Consider the following 20,566-nt stretch of genomic DNA (forward strand, 5'->3'; position numbering starts at 1 on the left):
AGGTTTGTGCTTTTCCTTTGTACGCTAACTTATTATTTAAGGTAATTAGCATCTCTTCGCGTTCCCATCCCCTGGGAACTGCATGATGTAGTTGACCTGAACAGAGCATCTGGCTTACCACAAGTCTCTAATGGCTTAGAACATTAGCAAGCATATTAAAGGGCGATGGGAAGCTCCAGCTGATAACAGCCAACTTCTGCCTTGTTTTGTTTTCTTTCTGCTTTTTATTGCTAAGACGACCAAGGATTTTTTAACTTTTTCAGTGGCCGTCAGGGTCCCTCCCCCAGTTAACCACAGTTCTGCATAGCGCTCACATGGCAATCTCTTATGGAGAAATGACTTCATATTTTCTTTGAGATGTTTCCATCTATGTACGATTCGAGCCTCTGCAGACTGTGGCCATGGGAAGCCTCAACAAGCATGACTGGCCGAATGAAGCAGGAACTTAAGTCGATGAGATAATGTTGTTTCCCCTACCCGGTGTGTTTGCTTAGCCTGACAACTTAAAGAAGAAGTTCATGTATCTGAGAGAACATTCTGTTTCATAGAGCTAAAAAAAAAACTGCATTGTAAGGAACGTTCCCACAAATATAGGGGTGGAGTCTAAATTGTGATTTTTTTTTAATCTCAGCTTTAAGTGATATTTTTGATAGATTGTGTTAGTCAGCTGTCGTTATAACAAGATACCTGAGATAATTGATTTATAAAGAAAAAAGCTTACATTCCTTTTAGTGTTTCTAGTCCTTGATCTGGTGGACCAGTTGTCTTTGGTCCTCTGAGGGGCAGGCAGGCATCACCAGATGAGAACAGCACAGCTGAAGGCTAAATGCTCGCCTCACAGCAGGGAAGCTGAATGTAAGCTTTAGGAGCCAGGGTCCCTCAGTCCCCATGGGGACCACAATCCTGATGGCTGATGAACCTCCCTTGGGACATGTCCTGGAAGTCCACAGCAATTCCACTAACACCGCCCTAAAAGCAGAGACTAGCTTCTGGACCTTGAATTGCAGACTAGACCCCGTGGTTCATCTGTGTTCGCAGGTGTCTTTGAGCTATCTGTTCCTGCCTGGCCAGGGACTCCTGACACCGATCCAGAGTCCGGTGTCCTCCTTACTGATAGCACAACCACTGGAGAGAAGCACAGGCTTCCTTGTCCTCTGAGGAAGGGACAGCACTGGGGGACAGAAGCGGTCTCTTGGCCTTGTGCGTCTTTTGCGTTTTCTGCTTCCTCCTAAACCAGAGCAGAGCGAGCAACTGGTTCGGCTTTATTCACAGCCACTTTTCATGAGATTCCACGTTTCTCTTTTCATGAGAGAGAATGCTCATGCTTGTCCACATACAGAATGGCGTTTGTGTCAACGGCTGGTCTGAAATCCCGGTTTCCTCTTTAGCCTATCATAAGGCCAGAATGGTGCCAGCTTGTCCCTTCAGATCCTCCAGTTAAGAGATGAATGTCCAGAGCGGGAGACGATTCAGCGATTAGGACTGTGTACTGCTCTCTCAGAGGACCTGGGTTTGCTTTCCAGTAGCCATTGTTAGGAATATTTCCTAAGACGAGCCACTCCACCGGCACAAAGAATTCAGGCAGACCAGATAAACCAAATTAAAATGCCCATGTTTGATAAATGTTGCACTCTTGGGTGGCCAGGAGAGCATGGCAAAGGAAGGTGGGGTGTCAATCCACATAACCCCCCCAAAAAAAACAAATGTTCTTTCCTGAGCAAGCCTAAATAGCCTGGGGGAGTGGTCCTGACCCTCCCCAGGGAGGGGTCACCGCTTGGCAGGCTGGGAGTTGGAGTCCAAGCCAGGGCAGCTGCCAGGCCAGGGGCTTCCAGTCATCCCAGACTTCTTGGATATAGGGGTGTTAGAGGGCTGGGGTGATGCCTCCAGTTTAATATTACACCGCCCATGTTGGGTGGCTCACAACCACGTGTAACTCCAGCTCCAGGGCCTTAGAGAAAAGGGCACTACTGTGTATAGAATTGTGTTTTATTGGATGCATGGTTCCCATCAGCACTGAGTTGTGAGAAACATAAACCCTTCAGGTGAGCCATGTGGTACCCATAGCACGAGTCCTACTTTAAGGAGAGGTCAGTGTCTAGTCTACTATTCCTTATCGAGTCTTCACTACAAATCCGTGGAACGAACGCACGCTATGATTTCAGTAGATTGCCAACAGCGGCACAGGAAAAAGAGCGGATCTCCAGAAGCCTAGCTTGACTCTGTTTCCAACAGAGCCTCGTGTTGGGAAAAGCATAAATAACTCTGCGGCCCATCTAATAACAGGCTTGCGAGTTTAGTCTTTGAAGGCCAACGACAGAATAAGCTCCAGGCTAAGTATTTGCATTCTAAATCTGCTTGTTTCAAGATGAAGAGGCGGAGTTAAGCCCGTCTTAGTCCTTGGCCTGTAGATGATTTAGTTGATTTACATCCACCTATAAGATATCCTCAACACGTGGCCAACTCATGTCATCTCTGTGTGTCCAGAAGAGTCCCATTCTAAACCCAACCTACAAAGCGGCAAGCAGGAAGAAAATGAGCCTTTCTGTTGTGGGCCTTCTGTCAAGGCAGACTGTCCTGGGATAGCCATCATGTCTATCGCTAATTTCCCTCTCTTGGGTATGTAGCCTTAGGGGACTCCAAATGCTTCTCTAAAATTGTCCCAGGCAGTTTGGGAAGCACGCGTTTGCCACTGCATTACCGAATGCCTGTGCAGGAACCCAAGTACAGGGAGCGCCTCGACGCGGCATGCCCTTCTTTAACTGCAAGACCGGAGAGACGGTTGGTTTCAGTGAGATTGTTTTCTCTGGGAATTCCAGTCTTAAGACATTGCTCCTTGTCCTCAAATGACCTCCCCCCTGCAAGAGAGTCCCTCTCTGGAGGCAGATCTGTGCCCTGGGAGGAAGTGGTTACAAGCTGGGTGTGAGGGGCAGCACACGCGGGCCACTTTTTCCTGCCGTCGTCTTGAATGTCTTTTCACTGTCCTCGGCCGATTCCAGTTCAGCCATGAACCCGAAGTCAGCATCCTGATTCTGTTTTCCTGCCACAGCAGAAAGTGATAGCACTATTGTTCGTGACCAACATGGAGTGTGGGTGTTAGAACGCAGTTATTTTGGCATTGGCTGATCAAGTGCCTGACATTTTACCAGGCTTTCCTGTGCATAAACACTGTGAAGCATGTGGCCAGAGGATATAGGGAGAAGGACCTTTGTCCCCCAGAGACTCACTCGTACCTCGAAAGGAATTTATAATCTTTGTTATAAACCACTAAGATTGAATTCCTTCCTTCCTTCCTCCCCCCCCTTCTTGTTTATTTTTTTTGGGGGGGGTGGCTTTTTGACAGAGAGTTTTTCTGTGTAGCCCTGACTGTCCTGGAACTCACTCTATAGACCAGGCTGGCCTTGAACTCACAGAGATCCACCTGCCTCTGCCTCCCGAGTGCTGGGATTAAAAACTTGTGCCACCATGCCTGGCAAAAGGGTGTTTGCTTATTTTGGTTTTGGTTTTGCTTTTTAGGATCCTTTCAATTCTATATATTAGCTGAATCAATATATTAAAATAATATTCAGAATCCTCTAATTACAGTCGAGCGTGTTAGTAACATGTCTCAAACTGTGTTAATTCCAGATACTAAGCAGCTCTGTGGAAGTTCATATGAATCCAGTCTCATTTTCTGAAAGGACTAGAGGAATAGTAGATCACTCACATTGACTGTGGCCTCTTCTGTCTGAAGAAACTTAAATATGTTTAAATATAAAACTCATATCAATTTCCTGTGATTATAATTTTTATGAACCACAAACCAAGAGATGTATAAATTAAAACTGAGAAAATTATATAATATAAATTAATTCTCTTTTTGTAAGTCCCCCAAAGGGTGTGCTGTTTCTGGATGAACTGCAATACTAGGGCGATGTATAGAGAGGTTGGGCCGAGCTCCCGTCCCCTCTCTCTGCTTCCCAAATCCACTTCATATGCTGTCCTTGGGCAGAGGGTTATCCCACATTAAACTGATACACACAGGTTGTAGACTTATCTTTGCCAGAATGCCGAGAGGCAAGAGAATGAATACTTTATCTGAGATCTTTTTTCAAGAGTCAAATAATAGATATTGAGACTGTTACCAGTAGAAAGAGGCACGTGTCTTTGTTTGCCCGGTGTTTGACTCAGTCCTATGCTTTGGTCTCTGATGGTCTGTGACTTGCATCCTCGGCATTATCCTGGTCACCATATCTCCTTCACAATAGAAAACTCTCTTGTAGTCACAGATTTGTTGGTTTAGCCCATCAGTTTATTTAGAATATTCCCAAATATTATAGTGAAGATGTTAGTGAATGCATCCCGTGATGTGTGAATTCCACCACTTTTCTATTTGCAGGATGCTTTTGAACTTCTGTTCATAGAATGAGACCTGCAGATGCCACCCCAAGTTCTGCATCAAGTTTTAAGTGTTTTCTCATTCTGGTGATCGAAGCCATGAACATTAGAGAAGCATATGGAACACATGCGTGACTGTCTGCCACCATGGGACTTCATGTTGTATGACGTGTAGTTGCAAGAGAAGCACTCAGCAATTAGACATGGTCTCTTCAAGTGTTAGTGAGCAGGGTTCATACGTTACTTAGCATAACTCTATAATATCCTTTTTAAGTTCATCTCTTCATTTTCTCTGTAGCCTGTGGCAACCTCTATGACTTAGCGTCCCTTGATCATTTCCATGGAAATTAATAGTGTAGCAGAAAAGTTGTCCTTCCAGTAAGAGAATTGTGCATGAGCAGAAGACAGGTGCTGTTGCCATACTTGACAACAAGGCCCTGGTGGTGTAATGTAGTATGGAAGCCACTTGTTCATTTCCCGGCCACCCAGACTCCGAAATAACCACACAGAAACTGTATTAATTAAATCGCTGCTTGGCCTTTTAGCTCTAACTTCTTATTGGCTAGCTCTTACATATTTATCCCATTTTTATTATTTTATATTTTACCATGAAGCTCATGGCCTACCAGCAAGGTTCCAGCGTATCTGTCTCCAGCGGCACCTCCAAGGTTTCTCTCTGACTCCGCCTCTTTTCTTCCAGCATTCAGTTTAGTTTTCCCCGCCTAGCCTACTCTATTCTACCCTATCACAGGCCTAGGACAGTTTCTTTATTAACCAGTGGTATTCACAGTATACAGAAGGGACTTCCACATCAGTGGAAGGGTAGACAGCCCTGCTCGCTAACACTTGAAGAGTCTGTGTCTAATTGCTGAGTACTTGTCTTGCAACTACACGTCATGGGACATGAAGTCCCATGGTGGCAGACAGTCATGCATGTGTTCTACATGGCTTCAATCATGAGAAAACACTTAAAATTTGCTGCAGAACTTGGCGTGGCATCTGCAGATTTCTCATAGACAAGGTAGCCGGTTGAGGAACAATGGTCTATGGGACGTTGGGCAAATCAGTGATAACCAAGGAGCATTTCCTTCTGCATTCTTGGAAAGTAGGTGCCATTTCTGAGACTCTGCTGAATTCTCTCTTCCTCTCCCTTGGTTCATTTTCTTAAGCATCAATAAACGAAGCTCGTTTTTGTTTTTACGTGAAAAGACTTTAGAAAAAAAACTCTAGCTAAGGCCTAAAACAGAGTTGGGGTATAGGAACAGAACACTTGGCATAGGTTTATATACTATTGGGAATTGCCTTTGGCTTGCTATAGCACCATAAGCTCCCGGGTAGGCATTTTTGTGGTTTTCTTTCTTTCTTTCCTTCTTTCTTTCTTTCTTTCTTTCTTTCCTTCCTTCCTTCCTTCCTTCCTTCCTTCCTTCCTTCCTTCCTTCCTTCCTTTAATTGTTTTTTGAGACAGGGTTTCTCTGTATAACAGCTGCCCTGGCTGTCCTGGGACTAGCTCTTGTAGACCAGGCTGCCCGAACTCACAGACATCTGTCTGTCACTGCCTCCCGGGTGCTGGGATTAAAGGCGTGTGCCACCACTGCCCAATGTTGTTTTCTTTATTGGATTCCAAGTCCACGGGAGACTGTGCCCAGCACAAATTAAGTGCTTGAGAAATGCTTGAAGAAAAGAGGGATCCTGAAGTAGTCTAAGAAAGGAGTAAAGAGCTGGGTAGTGCTGGCTCACACCTTTAATCCCATCACCCAGGAGGAAGAGGCCGGCTGATCTCTGAGTCTGAGGCCAATCTAGTCTATAAAATGAGTTCCGGGACAACCAGGGCTGCACAGAGAAAACCTGTCTTGAAAAGAAGAAAGGAGGGCAAGAGAAAGAAAAAAAACTCCCTAATACAGAAGATACCAGATGGTACCAGTTTTCTAATACACTCTAGTGCTTTCTCCTGGAAGCGTGACCCATAGCTTGTCACCGTGACAAATATTCTGGCCTGGTAGAAAACTGGTCTCAGCCCGCCTCGCTGTGTTCTCATCTGAGAAATCAAAACCAGTTGTTTCCGTTGCCTAGTAGTTAGTGTAGAGAGAGCGATGCGCAGTTTTCCCGCTGACCTCCTGCCTCCGATGCCAGGCTCCTTCCTTGCCTTCTCTGGGTCTTCCCTGTGACTCAGATGAGGGAGATGATGGTCCTCTTATTCACCGGATGTCTGCAGGCCACGCTACGGTCAGAACCTAGCGTCTGTTCCATCGCCTTGTCCCATTCCAGGGAGCACAGCTGGGGAAAGTGCAAGCCTGATTTCTGCTTTTGTTTCATCTGCCTGGCTGCCTTGCGACGGTAGACTGGAGAGTGGAGACGGTAGACTGGAGAGATAAAGCATGTATTTGCTGGAGATGGCATCAAAGCATGGCTTTATCGGCCCTTACACAGGACTTCTTAGGAACTGTTCCTTTTCCTACAAGATAATATTTTTCTAATTTAGATTTCTTAAAATCTAATCCCTAGATCTCTTATAAAAGAATTCACCAGATAATAGGCCTTGATTTCCATCATGTGCTTCCCAATCCGATGCTAACACTTGTGGACACCACCCTTCCTGGTTCTGATCTTCAAGGCAGAGAGATTTTGCAGAGAACCGGGCATCTCTTGAAAATTCACATCTTTTGAAAATGAATGTCCAAGTTCCATGTCTTCATAGTCTCTTGCTGACTATACAGGACAGAAAAGAAAAGTTTCTAAAGACAATAAAAGTCAGGTGCCTCCTGTACTAATAATGTCAAGTAGATCTAACCAGAGGATACCAGGGCCTGAAGCCTATCCCCTCACCCTGTAAGCTGCGCGGCCGGAGGGAAGTCAGTTTCTACGTGTCTGGGCACTCTTCATCTGGACGCCTTAGCCTTCCTTACCTTCCAGCCCGCGGCTTTCAGCTCTGTTGAGGATCTTAATAAGGTGACTTGGCTCCTAGGAAGCTAAAGCTAAAATGCAGTGGAATTGGTGAAGCCCGGTGCTCTACAGATCAGAACCGAAGCTAGAAGAGTAAGCAGAGGTGCCTCCGTTTATATGCTGCGGTTCTCAGAACGCCTTGTCCTTAGCTCCCAGAGTGGCTTCCACGCTCCATCAAAGGAAATGGCTTCGGGGCCATGGCTTACACTTACATTTTCCGCCCCTCTTACACATCGCTATGGTGTGCTCTGAAATAACATGAGATAAATTAGAGAAAGAAAAAGTTTGATTGGCACAACCAAAGGTGTTACTACATGTATCTATGGTCAGATAATGAATGGGAGAAATCACATGTCAGTGCACTGTGTGTGTGCGCGCGCACTGTATTAGGGCTCCCGCACAAGGCCTTGTATATTCCAGCCGAGCACTCAACCACTGACCTGCAGCCCCACCCACAGCGTTGTGTCTGGCGTGTGAGGTCTGTTTCCATTTGCACTTTAGACACACAATCTGCTTGATGAGTCTTCATAGCTAAGAACGCATCACTGTTTAAAATAGCTGTCTTCTTCTTTTGACCGAGGTTACGAGCACAGGCGCTGTCTGTTTCCAAGTGTGACAGCGCTTGGCCCATGTCACTCGTGGGTTCATCTTCGGGAAAGTCAATGGATATCCCTCCGCAACACGTTTGCAATGGCAGGAGAGAAATCTGGGTGCTTGCTTTCGGAAGAGCAAGGGATCCCCCGTTAGAAGTGTGCTTAGATTCAAACCCACAGGTGGCCTTAGCTCAGAATGGGGACTGGTTTTACCAGCTGGGAGCAGTACTGTGTATCTATAATGATGCTTAGCGGAGTGTTGGAAGCAATAGAATTCTAAATATTCTATAATAATAATAATAATAGAATAGGGCCCTTTCATTATATGTTTTGTTTTGTCCTTTTTGTTTGTTTTCCTTATAGTGCTAAGAATGAATTCAGGGTCTCCTGCATGCTAGGCAAGGACTCTACTACCTCAATCCAGTCCCACAATGTTCTATTCAAGGTTCCATAACACAGTGCCATTTAATAGGCACCCAAAATGCGATAGCCGTGATAGAACAGGTGGTCATCCAATTATTTACATCCCGGAGCCTGACACATCCATTTGCCCTGTTTCCTTGCCCCCACAGGGAGAAGATCCAGTTTATCCGAACTGAAGGGACCCCTGGATTGGTTCGGCTCTCCAGTGACGCGGACCTCGTCATGCTCCTGAGGTAGGGGCCGTTGGGACTGCAGGCGGCAGTGTCCCGCTTTTAGAAAATAATATGCCAGGGTTGGCAGCCTAAAGACGTCTCCTTTCTCCTCAAAGTCTAAGGAAATCGTGCGTTGAAGACTTAGGATGCAGCTTTCCGAAGGATTCATTTCCAATGACACCTGATAGCCACCCCAAGACTTGCTTATTCATGTTTCGCAGCACTGGAAGAGGGAAAGGTTATAATGACAAACAAATCAAAAGTCCTGCTCAAGGAACGGAGCAGGGGGTAGCCTTATAAGACTGTGCAGCTCACCCCTCAGTGCAGAGCGGAGGTCATGTCTCTATTTCTTTCCATTTTCTTCTTCTTCTTCGTCTTCCTCCTCCTCCTTCTCTTCCTCCTCTTCCTCTTCTTCCTCTTCTTCTCAGAATGTGTTCTGCCTCCTTTGGCTAGATTTTAGGCGTAGACTATTTACTTGACGGTTTTGAGAGTTTAAGTTGGAATGGAAAGGTCTTCGTTTGGTCAACAGTCCTGCCAATTTGACAGCACTTCGTGGCACGGACCCGTTTTTGTTTTCTTTCATGGTGGTTAGATCGGGTTTGGTTTTAAATTGTAGAGGTCTTGGCGAGGGCAGCTGTCAAAACTTCCTCATGTTTCACATCGTCCCCCAAGCAGAGGAGAATCACAGCTAAAGCCAAGCTTTGCAGGACCCACTGGTTGGAAGCTGCCCTGGAGGCCTCCCTAAGATCAAGAGCAGCTATGAGGAGCTGGCCACTCAGTGCTAAAGGCCGCCAGGAGTTGGGATTTTCGTTTGTTTATTTGGTTTGGTTTTTACTTGGGTTTTTTGTTGGTTTTTTCCCCCCATTTATTTTGACCCTGACTCTGATTTTCTCCCACCTAGTGCTCCTTGCCTTCTTTCTTGCTACTTCTTTGCTGATGTTGAAGGAAGATTCCCATGAGACGATCACTTCCCAAAAGTGTTTCTCCTCCCTTGACTCTGAAGACTCTTCGGGGACAGGGTGTCGCTTCTCAATCTAGCCGGAGACCCTTTTAACCAAGACGTACTGAACTAGTTCTGAAAATAGTCCAGCCTCCCAGATATAGTCAGACTGTCTCTGAGAAGGTCAGCAGCAGGAGAGACAGACAAGGAAACAAGCATCTTAAGACAATACAGGCTTTTATTTGGGAGAAAAACCCTGTAGCAGGAATATGCACGCACACAAGCTGGGCTCAGTTATAGGGCAGAAGGGGAAATGGGCAAGGAGGTTGGGAAGTTTCCTTTGGCCTGAAATCGACTCTTACTAGGAGTGAACTAAGAAGGTGAGTAGTGGGTAAAGGCATGTCAGGTGATGGATAAACATCACAGCCGCCACTATCAAGGTGTCTGCAGGGGGCAGCAATTAAGAAAATACGTCTGGAATTCAGATTACCATGGTCTCACTGACACCAAACCAAAAGCTTTTCAAAATGGTGTGACCGTGGCTCACCGGCTTATTCTCCATCTGTCTTTAGTTAAATAATCTTTAGGTGGTGTGGTCCTAAGTGTTTTCGTTAATTATAGCTAAAATGTTTGTACATTGTTAAAGACCATAGTCTACATGCATTTCTTCTATCCTGCATGGTTGAATTGGAAGTTTTAAAAAAAATCTCACCAGTAAAGAACAAGACTACATCACATTGTGCCTGGGAAAATAAGCGTGTTCGCTGAAACTAAACAGCCTTTGAAGAATTGAACATGTTATACACTCAGTTCTAGATCATCATTTTATTTGGGTTATCGAATGTATTTATTAATAGTATACAGTGGTACAATATACTATTTGTAATTACCTAATGAACAGTATTCACTACTTATGGGAAATGTGGGGTTTTACTTCTTTGCACACGAAAGAGTATACTTGCTGCACACTTACTGGGTGTGTCTGTGTCTCTTTGGGGTTTTACTTCTTAGAGGGAAGGGTCAGTCCTGGTACACATGTGCTTGATTATCAGTAAGTCACAGTGTGAGGCTGTGTTGCTTTGGCACAATATTCAAATCAAATCGAACCTATTTTAAGGTATCTTTCCATGACTATTATAAAATATTGTAAAAATTTAAATACCTTTGTTGAATTTGCTATTAATTATTCATTTCCTATATTCAATTATTATTATTATATATTAGTTATTCCAGTAACTAATTTCATTAACACTGTGCCATTATCAGGATTCACATAGGAAGTAGTAGGTGAATTTGAACATATGAAAAATTTTCAAGTTGTATAACAAAAGATGCTAGAAGTAAAGGCGTGAAAAATGTAGCAAGTGGAAAGGGTGATTTTGACAACGGATAACCAGCAGGGGAAGAATGACTTTCAATTAGCGGATCTCTGTGAGTTCGAGGCCAGCCTGGTCTACAAGAGCTAGTTCCTGGACAGGCTCCAAAGCTACAGAGAAACCCTGTCTCAGACAACAAAAACAAACAAACAAACAAAAAAGACAAGAACCAAACACTCGGTAAAGGAAATGAGATGGCATCTCACAGGATTTGAAGAGTTTGATTCATGCAGGTGTGTGGGAAGACGCTGGTGACCAAAAGCTGAAGTTGTGTACAATGAGCCACTGTTTGACATGACATTTGTAGACCCCCCAAAAAGTCTAATGATGCCCAGTGAGGCTGAGACACTCTCGTGTTACCTGGCTTGAGGAGACTGAAGTTTCTCTTGAGACAACGTCTCTGCACACAAATTGGCAACATCTTGTACAATTAAAAAAGCTAAAAACATTCTTGCATTTTTAAGAATTATGTATCTATTTTTACATGTCTGGGAGTTTTTGCTTGTGTGTGTGTGTGTGTGTGTGTGCGCGCGCGTGCACGCACATTGTATGTGTACACTGCCTGCAGAGGCTGGGGAGTAGCACCGTTGGTAATAAAAAGCAGGCAGTCGGGGTGTCTTAGTTAGGGTTTCTATTGCTAGGAAGAGACACCAGGACTATGGCCACACTCTTGAAGGAAAAGCATTTAATTGGGGTGGCTTACCTTCTCAGAGGTTCAGTCCATTGTTATCATGGGGCAGCATGGTGGCATGCAGGCAGACGTGGTGCTGGGGTAGGATGCATTTTGATCTGCAGGCAACAGGAAGTAGTCTGAGACACTGGGCAGCTTCTTGAGCATAGGAGACTTGGAAGCCTGCTCCCACAGAGACACACTTCCTCCAACAAGGCCACACCTACTTCAACAAAGTCACATCCCACTCCCTGTGAGCTTATGGGGGGGGCCAATTATACTCTAACTACCACATGGGGAAAGGGTAAATATTTTTCAAAAAAAATAGGGATAAATAAACTAGTATGTTTATTGAATGGCCTGATACACAGCCAGCCAAAGGGATATCCTCGGCTCGTACGTAGCCGTGCAGAAATCAGACTACAATAATATTGTTGATTGAGGGAGGTCAATAAAACTCAAGCGTAGTAGAGACAGAGAACATTTAAAATGCACACAGCAGAATTATGTTTTACCTGTATATGGCTGTTTCTAAGTATGAAACTGTGGAAGGAAGTTACCTGCTAAATCAAGGAAAACAAGAGGCTCCACAGGGTCCTTCCTCTTCCTCCCCGCAGATGCGGTTTCCTCAGCCTCTTTAGCTAACATCTGTCTTCTCTTTCGTGTCTTTCCCCAGCTTGTTTGAGGAAGAGATCATGTCCTATGTGCCTCCACACGCCTTACTGCACCCCAGCTACTGTCAGTCCCCGCGAGGCTCCCCCGTTTCATCTCCCCAGAACTCACCAGGTGAGTCTGCCTACAGCGTGGGAATTCTCTGAGGAGCACAAGCAGGGGTTGCTCCGCCTACAGGTACACACTGCGTGGCATTTGCTGCCCTTTTAAGGAACTGGCTTCCTTGTGAGTTTGTCGGCTGATGGATAATAAATAGGAGGATGAATGTTAGCAGTGTAACGTAAGATGCATTCTTGGAAGACGTTCTTGGAACCCCAGCCTGAAAATGATGATACCTTTGGCTTAGGCTTGTCCCCAGCTAGCTCTTATAACTCAAATTAACCTGCTTCTATTAATCTGTGTTCTGCCACGTGACTTTTACCTTTTCTCAGTACAGCAAGTCCTACTTTGAGTCTGGTTAGCAAATCACCCTCCTTCTTCCCAGAGTTCTCTCCCTGGAGATCTCGCTACTCTCCTGCCTAGCTATTGGCCATCCAGCTCTATATTAAACCGATCAGAAGGTTCCTTGGCAAAGACACATCTTCACAGTGTACACAAATATTTCGCAACAGTATAATGTATCCTGCTGTAGAATTTTGCTTTTCGTTTTGCTATCTAATGCCTAATGTTTCTTGGAAAATATTAGGCACAGAATACTAGTTGAGCTTTTTTTGACTTAGAGTTTGGTTGAGACCAAGCGGTGGTGGCGCACACCTTTAATCCCAACAGTTGGGAGGCAGAGGCAGGTAGATCTCTTTGAGTTCTAGGCCAATCTGGTCTACAAGAGCTAGTTCCAGGACAGGCTCCAAAGCTACAGAGAAACCCTGTCTCGAAAAACCAAAACCAAACAAACAAAAACAAGCAAAAAAAAATTTGGGTTGAGAGTACAGTTTTGATAGACAATAAAAATAATGTCTCCACTCTTAAGAAATAATACAGAATTTAAATTATTTGCTATAATGGACTTGGGCGTTTTCCTCCTGTTGTCTGAGATGGTGCGGGGGAGATGAATGGACAGACGGAACGTGGTGATGAGTGAAAACGTATCTGAACTCTGTTGGAAGAGACAGATGTGAACTAAGGGGTCGTAAACAGCTGGGTGAGCAGATGATACACGTGGAACTTGGCAGAAGTGAATTTTTAGGGAAGACAGCCACGATGTTGACAGATTATCAACTGTATCTTTATCTTAGGCAGTGTTGTTCAGACTTCTGTAGAATTTAAAGCTATTTCAGTCGAAATCCAGACTTCAGGTGTGCCCGAAAGCTACGGTGCTCTTTCATGTGTGACGCATGTCCTCACACCGTGCTCTGAGAGTATAACTGCTGTCTAATTGAACACCGCGAACAGGAAAAGCCCTATTAATTCATCCACGTAACACAGATTTATTGAGCATCCAACTCTGAGCCAAGCACCGAGCCAGACCGTGGTGGTTTAGAGATGAACAATGTGGTCTCTGCTTTTGAAGGGCTCATGGTGAGGGAGTGAGTCAGCGGAGACTCTGAAGCCCAGTGGGCGATGCTGTCATGGTGAGACATCTGGGAACACAGGTGTGGGAACAGTTGTCCAGGGAAGATGAAGGGTGTGGGGCAGCCTTGAAGGACAGGTGAGTGACTAGAAATTTGCCGGGCAGGGCTGGGAATTTCACTGGGCAATAGTGTACTTGCTTAGCTCTGGGATTGGTCCCTCACACTAGCTGTGTGGAGGAAGGGCAGAGAAACAAAACCCTGGAGAACTAGAAATTTCCCAGATGAACCGAAGACAGAAGGACATTCTGGCTAGACGGGTGAGCACGCACTGAGCATGGATGGGGAATGCTGAGGAGAAAGAGCAGCCGTGGAAGGCAGCTCTCAAGATTCAGGCTGGAAATCCAGGCCAAATTGAGGTCTTTCTATGTGACCTGCTCAGTTCACACCCTGCTTTGGCAAAGGTCCTTAATAACTTAGTGAATTTCAACCCAGTGGCCTGTCTTTGGACCCCATCTTGAGCATCTGGCTCTGCTCTATTTATTTTATTTTATTTATTTATTTATTTATTTTTAAACTTTTGAGACAGGGTTTCTCCGTAGCTTTTTTGGTTCCGGTCCTGAAACTAGCTCTTGTAGACCAGGCTGGCCTCGAACTCACAGAGATTCACCTGCCTCTGCCTCCTGAGTACTGGGATTAAAGGCGTGCGCCACCACCGCCTGGCATGGCTCTGCTCTAACCATGCCTTGAAAACTGACCTTTGGTGAAACCTCTGAAGCTCTACAAAAACTAAAATGCCAGCGATATCCGATTTTATGAAGATCAGTTTGATGGCAGGAGGGAAGATGTCAGAGTTTAAAGGACTGGAGGCCGAGCAGTCGCTTGAGAGAGGGTCACGTGACATATGGTAAAAAACTGGACTTGGAAGGCAGCGGTGAGGGGGACACAGGGACAAAGGAATGGGACATGTGACTCGCTGAGATGTCAGGACCGAGCCCAGGTAAGGAAAAGCCGAAGCAGGTCAGAAGGTCTTCTTGCCCATGATGTCCAGCAGATATCTGCGCCACTTGCCAAGAAAACAAGAAGATTTAACTTAAAAAGAAATGTAAAATGAGTGGGACTCGTTGCGAGTTTTAGTAAGACATTTTGGGGGCTCCCAATCTGAGATACCCAAAGACAAGTGGAAAATGCAGTTAGGAGATACCAAAGACAAGTGGACCATACAGACTGACAGCAAGAACTTGAGTTTCCTGAGAACTGGAGCCTGAAGTGTAGAGGAAGCATTGAGAAGATAAAGCAGGATGGTCACGTGGAGAACTCTAGTATCTAAGGGCCCTGCTAAGGTGGAGGGGTGGATCTGGGGTATAACTAGGAACATGCTTCCACAGGTGTCCATTTTCAAGGAGGTGTGGCTAATAAAGCCAAATGCTGAGAGGACTCAGGAAGAAGGAAGTCCTAAAAGAGACCCAGAATGTGAAACTCGGTTATCCCTGCCAAAGCAGGCTCTCAAAACCAGTGTACGGAATGTGGGATTGTGCCGGGTACAACGTGGCGCGTGGTGCTGAGTGGATGCCACGAGTGCGGAATGCTCTTTTTATAAAGTGCAGTTGTCCCCAAGACAAAGTTGGACGGTAGTCAGAAGCAGGAAAACGGAAGGAAGGGACTCTCAGCTGGAGAAGCTGAAGGCGTGTGCACGCAGGTCTCAGGGGGTGCCGATGGAGACAGAAGCCTCTGCCGCTGCCGTCGAACCTTTGAGAAGGTTACAGTATACCACAGGCAGAAGCACACACAGATCAGCATCAGAGCAGTTGGAGAGAGACACATATGGGGATGACACATGAAAGAACATCACCGTCTGACACTCCGGCTAGGTTAAAGGTGTAGAGGGACGTCAGGATTCACGGCTGGCCTCAGTGAGTTCTTTTATCAGTGGAGAACCTTTGGGTCAGTGTATCTCCTGCCAGAACTTTGAGTTTCCTTTGGTAATAAAAATGGATATAGTTATAATCACCTCACTTTTGACTTTTTTTTTTTTTGTGGCGGCAGCCGTGGGGGATACCTTGCACTGCAAATATCCAGTAAACATTATTATTTTTTCTTTCTTTCTGGAAATATGTACAATAGTACGCTTTGTCCCTCCATGAGCCATTCATCACTGGCAGATATGAGTCCATTTTTTCTTGACTTGCTAGCTTGGCTGGTTTAGGCGTTGAATCATCCGGAGAGGTCTTTGTCTTCACTAAGATGTTTGGTAAAGCTGTCAGCAGACTGTCTTTTTTGCCTTGCTGTTTTATGATTAAACAAGTGGAACCATGTGGGATTTGTTCATCCCGTTTTTCTAGGCATTTCCAAGATTCTTCTTCCCTAAGAAAAACGTAGATCCCCCCCCCCCAGAATCTGTCTTCTGAGCCCTCACACAAGCATGCTCTTTGAGACCGCCTGAGCGTCCTCTTATCCTGCGCAGACATTCCAAATGGTGACAGACCACAATCTTCCCTTAGCATCCCAGATGTTCGCAAATAATTCGTGGCAGTAATAGAGTGTGTTCTGGAACATTAAACATTTTCCAATGACATGCGTAATCCGGCCATATCTAAATTGCTAGCGGTGTTTGTGGTGGTTTTAATTTGCAGGAAAAAATCATTTCCATATTCTTGACGGCTCCATCCCAGCGGGCTTGGTTTGGTGTTGAGATGGGGTGCGCTGTCTGATAGGAGCGGAGGCAACCGTAATGACGCCCGTGAGCAGAGCCAGGCCTCGCTAACCTCCTTCCCCTGCGGAGGAATCTCTGTTCCTGAGAATGACTTCTGCTCCTGCCAGGCCCTTTGCTGGCTGTGGAAAATCAACATTTCAAAAATAACTTTTTGAGTGGCCTGGTCCCGTTCATGCGACTAGAATTCCACCCATTTTAGTGGTTTGAGAATGGGATTGTGAAAATTATGACAATAATAAATTTTAACGCTCTTCACTCTGAGTGCCCAGGAACCTGGTAACCTTTCCATATTTTTCCTCATCCCGAGCACATTTGTGTGTCTTTTCGAGAGAAGAGGGGCTTTGGAAACACTGACTCACTGCTTTCTGCGGCTGGGAGAGAGTGTTCACCTAAAACTCGTCAAAATTTTGGAATGCGAAGGCTTGTTTTTCTAGGGCCATTATAACGCCAGTCCAACCTCAGCTGCATCCGAAGGAAAGGATCTCTGCAAACACCGTGTGGTTTGCTGTGCCAAATAGGAAACCAGCAAGTTTGCCTCAGGGCACATCTCTGGGAATGTAGATGCAGTGGCACCTGATTTGTCTAATATATTGGAGATTTACTTTCTGGTCTGCATTTTCCAGGGGATTAAAACTAGGTGTCAATGGCATGAGAATTTATCTAGCACCACATTTATTGAAATCCCTCATGTGTATTATTTTTCTCCATGTTCTCATATTTGTGGCACATGGAGGTGCTGCATGGTGGGTATAAGGGGTCATTGGGTCTGAATGTGGTTCACAACTGTGGTGGCTTCACCGGAACTGGAGCAGTTGGAGCTATAAGCAGCGTGAGGTCACGGGACTCGCAGCCCTGAGGAGCCTCCTGGGTCTTCATCAGGGTCGCCTCAATGGAACAGACCATGAGAGGGTTTATTTCCCTTTAAAGGATCTTTTCTTCTCATGAATTCTTGAATATTACTGGCCACGGATATTACCTTCTCCTCTTAGAGACATTTCTCTCTGTTCCTCCCTAACCCTCTGTTGACTGAGGTTTCTGTCCCACCAGGTCCCGCAGTCTTTCAGTCCCAAAGAAACACACAGAGGTCTACATTAATTGTAAACTCATTGGCCTATTAGCCCAGGCTTCTTATTAACTCTCATAACTTATATTAACCCGTAATTCTTGTTTGTGTTAGTACCTTTTTTGGCTTGGTGCCTTTTTTGGCGAGGCAGTCACATTTTGCTTGCTCTGTATCTAGGTGACTACTGCAAACTGAATCTTTCCTCTTCCCAGAATTCTCCTGTTCTCAATGCCCCGCCTCTACTTCCTACCTGGTTGTTTCACCTATACTTCCTGCCTGGCTACTGGCCAACCAGCATTTTATTAAACAAGTACAAGAAACAAATCTTTACAGGGTAAAACCATTGTCCTGCAGCAGCCCTCCTCTTTCTCTTCCCTCTCTTCTCAGTACTGTTATAATATGACTATTATTTTTATCATTTTTATTCATATAGTATATATTGATCAAATCTAACCACCAGTACTCTCTTCTGACTATCCCTACTACCCTTACCCACCTCCCTCTGAATTTCATGTCCTCTTTTTATTTTTTTGTTATTAATAACCCCCTGAATCCAGTTAGTGTAGACAGTTCATTTTTTATTAATCTTCATTGGCCTCACCCCTGGAACTGCCAGGATAGGGTGTCTATTATTGGCATACCCCTCAGCGTTCCCTTTTTAATAAGATACTTCTTGGCCAAGTCTGAAAAACCACAGTTCTCAATCTGTTCTCAGTAAATGGTAGGAGCCAAGCCTAACGGCGGAGATCCACAATCCCAGCTACTTCGAGAGATGGCAAGTTAAAGTTCTACCCTCCCAAGTGAGTTCTAGGGTAACCTGGGCAACTTAGTGAGACCTTGTCAAAATAAAAATGAAAAAGTAAGCTGAGTATGCAGCTAGGTGATAGATTACTTGTCTGACAAATACATGAAACCTCACATTTAATCCCCAGAATCCCCCCCAAAAAAAGCAAAAAAAATGGAAAATTAAGTAGTATGTATAGAAATATCCATAGATCCAAGGCTTTTGCTACTCTTGAAAAATAGGCAATGGATATGAGGACGTACATATTATGTTTCATCTAAACTATGCCCAGGGTGCTCCCCCTCTAAGAACATTCTACTGTGCTCCAGATAAGACTGTCGGGACATCGTTGTGATGCTCATTGGCTTGTTCTGTGTTACTAACGGGAATTGAGGTGACATATTTGTACAGTGTGTGAGGATGTCTTGCTGTGATTGGTGAAATCAAAAGCTGAATGGCCAATAGCTAGGCAGGAGAGGATAGATGGGACTTCCTGGGAGAGAGAGGAAGAGGAGGAGGAATCTAGGCACAGAATTCACCAGCAGATGAACAAGTTGGACATGCTGTTCACAATGGCAGAACTTAGATGACTAGAAACAGGTTAATTATATTATAAGGGCTAGTTGGGGGCCAAGCCTACACTAAAGCCCAAGCTTTCATTATTAATAAGAAGTCCCCATGTCATTATTTGGGGGCTGGTGATCCAAAGGTAGTTCAACAAGAAAGCTTGCTATAAGGGATTGAGGGGAAAGTGTGTGTGTGTGTGTGTGTGTGTGTGTGTGTGTGTGTGTGTGTGTGTGTGTGTGTGTGTGTGTGTAAAAGGAACCAAGGAAGAAGGGAGCCTCTAAGCTGCGCTAGGACCAAAGCCTAGAGTTATGTAGTCAGGGTTCAACTCCCTTCAGAAAAGAGCATAAATCCAACCGGATTCCAGGATCCAGAAGAAGAAAAACACAGACTTGTCCAGAATTTGATGCCAAATTTTTTCTAGTGTCATCTGAGATACTTTGTCAGATAGAGTTTTATAGTTGGTAACTATGCAGTGTTGTATGGAAAACAGACAGAGAGGGCACGAGAGTTCTTAAGATCTACCTAGCAGTGACGAAGAGAAGCAGCCGTAAGAGCTGTTATGGGGGAAAAACATGTTCCCGCAAATATTTAACATAGTACTCATCACCCACGAAGTCTGTTCTCCACGGGATCACTTGCTAGAAGCATCTTTTTCCATGCAGTTCCCTTTGGTAAGAGCTGAGAGCAAGGGCCTTCAGGTGCAGTTGTGGTTAACATACATTTCTCTCAGCTCAGCCTTCCAAGAACATTTTTTTGGTTTCTAGAAGCAAAATAATCTCATTCTTTCCTGGGAAGCTCTTGGCAGTTGAGCCTGATTTGTATTGATTATATGACAGCTGTTTTGGGAATGGTGGCTCATATCTAAAATCTCAGGCCCCGGAAGGGGGATGCAGGACGATTTGAAGTTTTTCAAGTCCCAGGCTAGCCTGGGCTATATAGCAAGACCCTGCTACCCTACTTCTCAAAATACTTACCCATAAACAGACAGTTTTGTAAGTTATGTTAAATAATATATCAGTAAAATTTCTGTTTTTCTTTTTGAATTTACTCTAATAACACTGTCTTTTCCAAAAACAAAATTAACTCCTAAGAACTAATATGGATAATATTTGTTCAAAACTATAGACGGTCAGAATTTTATTCCCACTTTACAATGAGGAACCCAGTCTTCCGGCCACCCCTGAAGCAACTCCCACGAAGCCCTAGTCTGTTTCCAATATATGATACTTAGAGCCAGATTAACCTCTGGGATTATATAGCTCTTTCACTATAAATTTTGTTGAAAAACTATTCATGATCCATGACTTCCTGTATTGAAGAACGATGTCCTACCACGTAGACTCAGTTGCAAGCCCACACGGGATCCGTCCTTGTCTGTGTCACATTGCTTACCTGTTTCTTCTGGGTCCCTCAGACAGGTCTTTCCTGGACTGCCTAGCTCATCTCCTGGCTCACAAGAGAATCTGTACTCTACTACTAACCTTTCAAATCCTGCTTCAGACCCCTCTAAAAAAATCCCACCTCCTGCACGTGTGTGTTCCCCATCTCAATAAGTTTCTTACCTACAGGTTCTGAGCTCTGTGTGGTGGTGCATGCCTGTAATCCCAGCACTTATGCCCGGTTACAGAGTGAGTTTGTTTACTTACTTATTTATTTATTTTGGTTTTTTTTTTTTTTCGAGACAGAGTTTCTCTGTAGCTTTGGAACTTGTCCTAGAACTACCTCTTGTAAACC

General features: G+C 44.8%; 1 protein-coding gene across 4 annotated transcripts in view; it reads left to right on the top strand.

Moving 5' to 3' along the window:
• The window catches only part of Hecw2 (HECT, C2 and WW domain containing E3 ubiquitin protein ligase 2), a 301,655-nt gene that overhangs the window by 236,545 nt on the left and 44,544 nt on the right, over window positions 1-20,566 (top strand). For all 4 annotated transcript variants that reach the window (XM_075956458.1, XM_075956459.1, XM_075956460.1 and 1 more), the window contains 2 exons: window positions 8,480-8,563; window positions 12,205-12,314. In XM_075956458.1, coding sequence (XP_075812573.1) covers window positions 8,480-8,563; window positions 12,205-12,314 — 194 coding nt within the window. The remainder of the gene's footprint in view (window positions 1-8,479; window positions 8,564-12,204; window positions 12,315-20,566) is intronic.

This window comes from Microtus pennsylvanicus, chromosome 22 (assembly GCF_037038515.1).
Source record: "Microtus pennsylvanicus isolate mMicPen1 chromosome 22, mMicPen1.hap1, whole genome shotgun sequence".
Taxonomy (NCBI): Eukaryota; Metazoa; Chordata; class Mammalia; order Rodentia; family Cricetidae; genus Microtus; species Microtus pennsylvanicus.